Genomic DNA, 8,926 nt, shown 5'->3' on the forward strand with positions numbered 1-8,926 from the left:
TGGCCAAATGTGAGCTTTCTGATACTAACCAACCACCTAAAACCCAGTCCCTCTCTGATTGCTTCTTACCCCCCCCCTCCCGAGCCTGCCACCACCTTCTGTTCCCACTTCCTCCCCCTCTGCTCACTGCTGCAGCCAATGCAGAAGCTCTCATTCATCACCAGGAGAGAGGACATCTACTTTGTGGCTACTTAGTGACAACATCTACCCAGGAACCCGAGCAAACGGAGCTAGTCTCAGGGGAGATGTTAAGGCAATTACAAACAAGGGCCCAAATCTCAGAGCAAAACTGAGTACATGCCAGATTCACACATGGACACTTGTGGGGCAAAGGATATAAACAGACATACAACCAGCAACAGCTGAAGAACGATGTCTGAGTAAGGAAGGTAGAGAGAAGAAAAGTGGGGTGAGGGTGGGGACGGGGGGCGGGGGGAAACATTGTGGAGTCAGGGTTAGTATAGAAATTTGATTGCTTTGAGCCAGGCTGGGTTTGTCTCAGCTCAGTAGAAGAAGGAGTTTCTGAAACTGTTAAAGAAATTGGATTGTGGGGTGAATACAGCAAAAACCAAGCAAACCAAGCATCTCTCCCACCTCCCTATGTGATCTCTGAGGCTCTGAGACCATAATCAGACCTCTTAGGACTGGAGGGGAATTTAGTGTAGAAATGATCAAGCTTATTTTAATGGTCAAGACATACACAGGAGCAAACAAGGGCTTGGCTAGAAAGTGTCTCTCTCCCTATTTACACTCTTGATCGCTGGGTTTCTCTCAAACGCCTCTTTGCCACCTTTTTGGCCTTGAACTTAGTCCCCAGGGATTCGCTTTCTCCTGTCCGTCCTTCTTTCCTCCCTCCCTCCTTTATTTACTTTGTTTTTATTGGTGTCACTTTACAATTCTGGGAGTTCGACTTTGCTTATAAACTTTGCCTTTGGTGCAACCCAAAGGTTTCTAGACCAACTTTCTCCTCCCATCTCCTCTCAATTCCCCAGACAGTAGCAGCGGAAAGTTATCCGGCCCCCAAAAGGAGGCCCTGTGTTAAGTCATATTCAGCCATTCACGTACTCAATCAATACTTATTGAGCTCCTGCTTTGTTCAGGGTGTTGGGAACACAACCTTGAACAAGGCATTCCAACGCCAGTTGGAGCTTATACAGAGGGTCGATACAGATAATAAATAGTTTCAGGCAGTGAAAGGGCTACAGAGAAAATCAAGCAGGGAATGGGGCCGGGGTAACAGTGTGAGGGAAGCCTGCCTGAGGGGTGGTCATGGGAGGAACTGGCGAGAGTGAGTTCCAGCAGAGAAAACAGGGTGCAAACGCCCCCAGGTGGGGAAGAGAAAAATGACTTTTGATAGGAAGAAAAGAACACCTCCTGCTGGGCACTGCCCTGAGGGCACCGATTTCCCTTCGCTCTGACTGTACCGTGAGCATAGAACACAAGAATTTAAGTGGTTTAGGGAGCCAGGATGAGATAACCTTTCAGGGAAGGTTGTTATGATCCTAAAGCAGGTCACACATGTGAGTTGTTTTTCATTTCATTTCATGTGTCTTTGGTAAAAATAAAACGCTTTCTGACTTCTGCCCTTTCTATTATTTATAGTTCACATTTGTATTACTCGTTCCATCCTTCTTGGCTCCCAGAGAATAAGTGGCTGCCTGGTGGGGCAAACACATGCCCTACCAAGCCACGCGTGGACCCATGTCGGTGAGGTTCCACAGGGCCCTCTGTTCTGATCGGCTAACCTATAAAATCAACCATGGGGATAAAAGAATGCCATGAAACACTGAGGCAAATTATAATGTTGTTGGTATTTCTGAAAAAATCGAGCAGGATAGGGTGAGGGACCAGACCGTGACCTTGGCCTTTGTGTTTCCTAACAGAATGGATGCTAGGAGGACAGTCTCAGGTACAAGGATGGACGTAAACACAGGTAGCATCATTACCGGTCAAGGTCAGTGAAATGCTCCATTTCTCATTTGAAAACATGGACACTAACACATCCTAGGATCTTCGTCCTTGTGCAGTGACTTTGTGGAGCTAAGATGGGGATGCTGGGGATGCCTAGCAACACTCCAGTGAAGCCTTCCAAACCCTCCTCCCTCCTCACTGGGCTGAGCACTAACGGAGGGAACCGCAGGCCCTGGCTTTCGGTAACTACTGACACAAAAGCAACTGAGCTCTACCAGTGGTCCCATTGAGCAATTAAGCTGCTAATAGGTTCTGGCATGAATAGGTCCCGGGGAGTCAGTGCTTGTTAGTAAGAGACCTGAACTGTTATTTTTCTTTTGGAAGGAGGAGGGCGTAGGCTAAAATAGGCAAGAGAAATCCAGTGATTGGCTGCATCCAGGGTGGGATCTAAGGTTCCCATTGGGCACTGCCTCAGTAGTCAACCTGAACATTCTGTACTGAAGTTCACTGTTTAGGGAGCAAAATGGGCATCACAGCAAAAAAAACAACCAGGTATGAAGGACCCTGAGGTGGGGAGGAAGAAGAGCAGTGAGTGAGTGGGAAAGCCCAACAGGTAGAAATACTGTTCTCACAAATTCCTTCAAGGCCACGTTCAAATGATTTACCACTGGTTGGACTAGGATCTAACCAATCAGAAGAGCTGCTGGCTGCAAGGCTGCAACATCCCGGGGCTATATCGACGAATACTGGGTGAATTCAGGCTGGTATGGATGTACAGTATACCTCACATGTTTTTAAAATATTTTTAATTAATTTGACAGAGAGAGAGAATCATTGATGTGAGAGAAACATCAATCGGCTGCCTCCTGCATGTTCTCTAGTTGGGACGGAGCCTGCAACCCCAGCATGTGCCCTGACCGGGAATCAAACCAGAAACCCTTTGGTGCACAGGATGTTGCCCAACCAACTGAGTCACACTAGCCAGGGCTACCTCACAAGTTTTCAATGAAAAAAAAAAAATCTTTTAGGTTTGTCCTGTGCTGCCAGAGCTTCCTCAGTCCATTTTGTTTAATTGTTGACCTTACCATCCTCATGTTATTGGCATTAGAAGAATAAGAACCACCTTTAATTTGAATCTCGCTCAGGAAAGTGGCTTTGCAGGCAGCCAAACCCTAGTTCAAATCCTGCTTTGTAATTTTTATTCTTGGCAAAATCCACAACCCTTCAAAAACTCCATGTGTAAAAACCTACGGGAAGGGACACCATTCCGCCAGCACAAGGTTGTTTGTGAGGATTAGTATGGGGTTTGCCGGGTAACATGCTCAGGGTGGTGTCTGGCTCACGGGAGACTCTCACAGCGGCAGCTCTGATATCCGGAATCTATTGTGATCCAAATAAGTGCTCCTCGGTAATTAGATTTTATAGATTGGAAAATGGGTTTGGGAAACAAATAACAGTCTAAACGAAAAGCAAATAAGCAGTGTGAATGTGCCAGAACCACAGGGGTCTCTAAAACATTGGAAGGGATCCTGAGAAAAAAACACAACTGAAATACGGATTACAGTACATTCTTAGTGTCCGTGATTAGGCCATCAAACAAATTCTATTTCTGTTATCCTCCTGTGAGTAACTGTATATATATAAAAGCCGTTAAATTATATTTATTTAAGACTATTTCATGATTGAGAGTTTTCACTGAGGCAGCCACCTCCCCTGTGCACAATTACTTTGAAATGATAACATTTTATTTCGCACAGGAGACCCATTGTAATGAGACGTTACGTACCTGTTGGGGTGGTGAACACACAATACCATATACAGATGATGTATTGTAGAACTGTACACCAGAAACCTGTATAATTTTAACCAGTGTCACCCCAATAAATTCAATAAAAAAACCACTACATATCTGTAAAGTTCTTTCATATACCTTATCCTACTTAATCCACAAAACTAGGATCCACCAAGGGGGCAATGATTATCAGGAACTCCAAGACCAGAACCATGCTTCAGTTTAATAAGAGAAAGATCGAGGGATGCCCAAACCCACATCCCCTCCCCGGACTCTGATGTCCACACCCACATCCAGGGCCATCTCATCCTTCTCGTGTCTGTCTCTGCGGAGAAGGAGACACTAGGGACGGGAGGAAGAAGGTGAGTGTGGGTCAGCTCACAGCATGGAGCAGAGTGGGGTGAGCACACAGTGTGACTGCCTAGCTTGTCGTAAAGACAAACTACACGTTCAAAGTACAGTCAGATAGATCTAAGGCTGAGGCTTGTCGGGCCCCTGTTACCCCAATGTTGGGTCAGGCAGCACCAAGTGTAACCAAAGAGTAGAGCAGAGATGTCAGCCAGCAGGAGTGGAAGGAGGCCCTCCTTGGGTTGGAGATAGAATCGTTGACATTTCTAGGAAGCAGGTGCTTCATTCCTGGCCATACGCCTGGGGAGCCTTAGCTCCTAAACCAGGGGTGGGAAAACTTTTTGACTCGAGGGCCACAATGGGTTCTTAAACTGGACCGGAGGGCCGGAACAAAAGCATGGATGGAGTGTTTGTGTGAACTAATATAAATTCAAAGTAAACATCATTACATAAAAGGGTACGGTCTTTTTTTTTTTTTAGTTTTATTCATTTCAAATGGGCCGTAGTTTGCCCACGGCTGTCCTAAACTCTAAAGAGGAAGAGGAGTCTGGCAGTTATTGGGTGATCATCGTTATTGCGTATGTAGGGGTGTGTGTCCTCATCACCATCTCCAGATCCCCCAACAGTTCATTTTGAAGGAAGAAACCTGACACCCAAGGTTAGGCTAGGGCTGTTCTCAGCAGAGCCCACATCCCTAGGACTTGGTGACTCTCCACCTCTGATAAGAGCCGTGACCTTGGGAGTCAGCTGTGTGGGTGTCCTGTGAGGAGAGGGGAGGGGTTTATTCAGATGCACTAACCAATAGAACTAGGGCTCTGCACGGGCCAATGGAAAGCCAGCGGACAGTGTGGGGCAGGCTGCCTTCCTTGGGACAGGGGACTCAGGGAACAGCAGGGCTCTTCAGACAGAAACTTGAAGGAATTTACTGGCAAAACTGAAAAGATTACAGTCTTCAAAGTTTCAGTTCTGAGACCTCCCCGCTACACAGGGTTCCAGCTGTAGGTGCATGTGCCCCACTTTCAAAAGACGAACATTTCTAAGCAGGGATTGGCAAGGAGGGCTAAGTCATTGAAGTGGTTCCTGAATCCATCATGGGGGAGCTCCTTAAACTATGGACTGTAATAAGAGTTTAATCTGACATTTTGAAAAAACGCCCAGCAGATCTGCTAGATACCAAGCCCCGCCCAGCAGATCTGCCCATCGCCCAGCCCCCCCAGCCGGGAGAGGCGCTGGGACCCACAGGATCTTCTGCCATCCACGCCCATAGGTGTCAGCACACCAGTGACTCCTCTGGTTCTCCCTGACCGTCCTCCGAGGGACTGGCTTACCTGGCGGCCTTGATTTGCAAGCGAACACTGGCCCCGAAGAGTCTGGGAGCGTTATTTTAAACCCTGCGATTTTAAAATGAACCCATTTTCTCAAAGGATAAAAAGTGTGGGGAGGCCTTGGTATGCGCTCTGTTCCTGCGGTCGTGAAAGAAAGCTGACCTCACACTCCCCAAGGACGGTGCAAAAATAAACCCTGCGCTGACCCCGTGTCCATAGCAACAGCCCGAGTCCCTGCTGAAAGAGCTTCCAAAGGGCTGGGACAGGGTCGCAGAAAAGGCTGAGGGAGGCCCGGCCCTGGCTGCCCTTCCGCTGGGCGCTTAGTAGGTCCTCAGAAGGCGGCCTTAGGCCTGTGCATCCTTCCCAGGGCCCGGTACTCACGGGAGGTCCGGACGGTGTGGCTGGGCGGGCTGCGCGGGCTGCGGCCGTGGGGATTCATGGCTCTCACTGCAAACCGGTAGTGTGTGTCCGGATCGAGGCCCTTGATAACCATGGAGTCCATCTGGATCCGCTCCTGGATGAAGGTCCAACTGCTGTCGAAATCTGGCCTTGATGGAGGAAAGAACAAGATGAGCAAGAAGCGCTGTCAGCCCCCCTGACACCCCTCCCCCCTCCCCTGGTGGAGGAAAGGCGCTGCAACGTGCACACTGGCGCTGGCATTGAACTCTGCAAGCAACTCTGCAAGCAATGCTTGTGCAAAGGAAAGGGGACGGTCCCTATCTGAGACCCATCTTGATTTTCAATCATAGGCCGTCGTTTTTAAGTGCCTGCCAATAAAGCAGGCAGCTCCTTTTCAGGGCTAGTGTTTAAACACCGTGTAAGGAGCAGCCTTCTTTCCTCGCAGGCCTTGGCCATGCAAACATCCCCCGCGGGGATCGTTTCCAGGCTCTGTCCTGCAGATGTTTCATAGACCAGCTTCCCCTGACAGCCCCATTCCCGGAGGTCAGGGGAGCTCAGATTCCGCGGGCTCACAGTCTGTTCACAAAATAAACAAATAAACGTTTTATGGGGTGACTAACTTGTAGGAATCGCCACGGGAAAACCAGGCAGATTCTGTTAATGGCCAGTCTTCCTACTCTGAGTCAAACTGCAGAACTGTTCCCAGGTGCAGAGAGCGCGCAGACCCTCACTCAGAGGGTGACAGTACAACCCGCCGGACGGAGCCGCTCAAACCCTGACAGCTGCCCTTTCACGTCTTTAAGTCTCTCTTTTCTCATCTGTAAAATGGGGCGATAGGAGTACTTCTCTAAGAGGGCTGTGGTAAAGATGAGATAAAATCTGCATCCTCAGCAGGGTGCCTGGTCCCATTGCTAACTCTCAGCACGTGTTAGCCATTATCTAAGGGACTTGCAAACATCACTGGGGTCGACCAGCATCTGGCTGGTCGGCACTTGAAATTGAGCTAGAAGGTATTGTGAGGGTAAAACGTACACTGGATTTTTAAAGGAAGAAAAGAATGTACAGTATCTCATTGATTACATACTGAAATGATATTTTGGATGTACTGGGTTAAAATATGTTATTAAAATTATTAAGAAATTACGTATTTCTTATTACCTTTATAATGCCACTATTAGAAAACTTCAACTTCCATACCACTCACATTGCATTTCTACCAGACTGTGCTGCTCTGTGCAGACCTCCCAGCTGGTGGGAGAACAGAGCATTCTGGGTAATAAGAGCTGCAAGATGACACTTGGGAAGGACTGTGAGTGACAGGAGGACAGTGAGGGTGGCCTACTGGGTGGAGGTTCTGTGTTAATAGCTAATAATAATCACCATTTATCAAGTTCTTAGGAAGTACAGTATTCCCCCAGTGGGTACCTGAAACCATAGATAGTACTGAACCCTGGATATACTGTTTTCTCCTCTACGTACATACCTCTGATAAAGCTTAATTTATAAATTAGGCACATTTTAACAAGAATAACGAATAATAAAATAGAACAATTATAACAATATACGTGCAATAAAACTTATGTCAATGTGGTTTCTCTCTCTCAAATGTCTTGTACTCACCTTCTCATTTAAAGGAAACACTGTCTGGCTTCGCTTTGGCATATCCAAATCGCCAGCATCACTGCTTTTGCTCGTTGGAGACATTTGTAAGTAAAATAAGGCTGACTTAATGACAAGCATTGCCCTTCTCACCCATCTCAACAGTTGATCTGATAACCAAGACGGCTCCTAAATGACTAGCTGGCAGATAGCATAGGGAGCGAGCAGACACTGGACAAAGGGGTGAATAACGTCCCCAACGGAACGGAGTGGGACAGTGGGAGACTTCATCACGCTACTCAGAACAATGTGCAATTTTAAATGTATGAAATGTCTAGTTCTGAAATCTTCAGTGTAATATTCTTGGGTCCTGGTTGACCACCGGTAACTGAAACCGCAGAGAGGGAAACCATGAATAAGGGAACACTACCGGACGAAGCAGGGTTCCAACTTAATTCATTTATTTCCCCCAAACTACCCTATGCAGCAGGTAATAACATTAAACACCCTCCCCCATTTTACAGGGGAAACTAAGGCATTAACAGGTACGTCACTTGCCAGAGGTCACAGCGGATGAATGGTGAGGCCAACTTAGGTAGATGGGGTAAAGTTAGATTAAGAAGACCCTTGGTATTGGATGAAAACCTGGGGGGACAGTGGCTGGGGCTAGTCTCCACCCTTTAGCTTATTGCCTGGTCACCTCTCCGGTGCTCTGTTGTTAAACACCTCTGATCACAGGTGTTTAGAAGAAGGCAGGAAGCAAAATAGACTGATGTTTGTCCTTTATGAACTTATTGGGCATGGAAATAGAGACTCATTTTGCTGAAAGAGATGCTCAGATGATACATAGATTTCTCTAACAAGGTGAAATGGAGCCCTGAGGCCCAGGAAAAGAAGCCTCCTCAGGCTCACTGTGCAGAGTAGTTTGTTGTGGGAAGCCACCCGTTGTCTTCACTTGCAGAGAAGTATAAACAAGGAGCCAGAATGCTGGTGAACCTTGAGCCCTTGGCAAGGGCCAGAGCTATGCACGGATTGTTTAGTCCAGACAATGGGGGCTCAAGCTACTTCCTGACCAAATACTCTCAGAGTAAATCCTTCTAATATTTACTGACCTTTAAGATTGTCTGTCTGTTACCACAATTACCTGCCTGCCTAAGAGCTAGATGTGTATCCGAAGTTGAATAAAAGGCTGGCGAGGCCTGGGCACCAGTGGACGTTCTTTCTCTTGCATTGGGCTTGCCCGCCTGGCCCCCAATATTTCCAAATTATTATTTCTTGTCTCGTCTCTTTCATTTGCGTGTGGCCCCTTCTCCAGATCCTGAACCCTGAACCACGCGGGACGTGGGTCCTTCACACAGGAATCCACGCAGGGGAGCAGCGAGGTCACACGGCATGCCCACTGGAGGCAGCAGGGCCAGTTTCTCTTCCTTGGTACCCTCTCCCTAAAGACGGGACTTCTCATGTAAACTAACGTTGTCACAAAGAGGAAACCTCAGAGAGTGGAAGGAAACACATTTACAAACTAAAATTCATAAAACCACTTCAGAGGAAA

The 8,926-nt window shown here is 47.5% G+C and overlaps 1 protein-coding gene across 2 annotated transcripts in view; it reads right to left on the reverse strand.

Annotated features, from left to right (window-relative positions):
• Nucleotides 1–8,926, reverse strand: part of EGFLAM (EGF like, fibronectin type III and laminin G domains) — an 81,564-nt gene that overhangs the window by 53,668 nt on the left and 18,970 nt on the right. For both annotated transcript variants that reach the window (XM_015562635.1, XM_015562634.1), the window contains exon 6: nt 5,758–5,924. In XM_015562635.1, the coding sequence (XP_015418121.1) occupies nt 5,758–5,924 (167 nt within the window). The remainder of the gene's footprint in view (nt 1–5,757; nt 5,925–8,926) is intronic.

This window comes from Myotis davidii, unplaced genomic scaffold (genome assembly GCF_000327345.1).
Source record: "Myotis davidii unplaced genomic scaffold, ASM32734v1 scaffold496, whole genome shotgun sequence".
NCBI classification, from domain to species: domain Eukaryota; kingdom Metazoa; phylum Chordata; class Mammalia; order Chiroptera; family Vespertilionidae; genus Myotis; species Myotis davidii.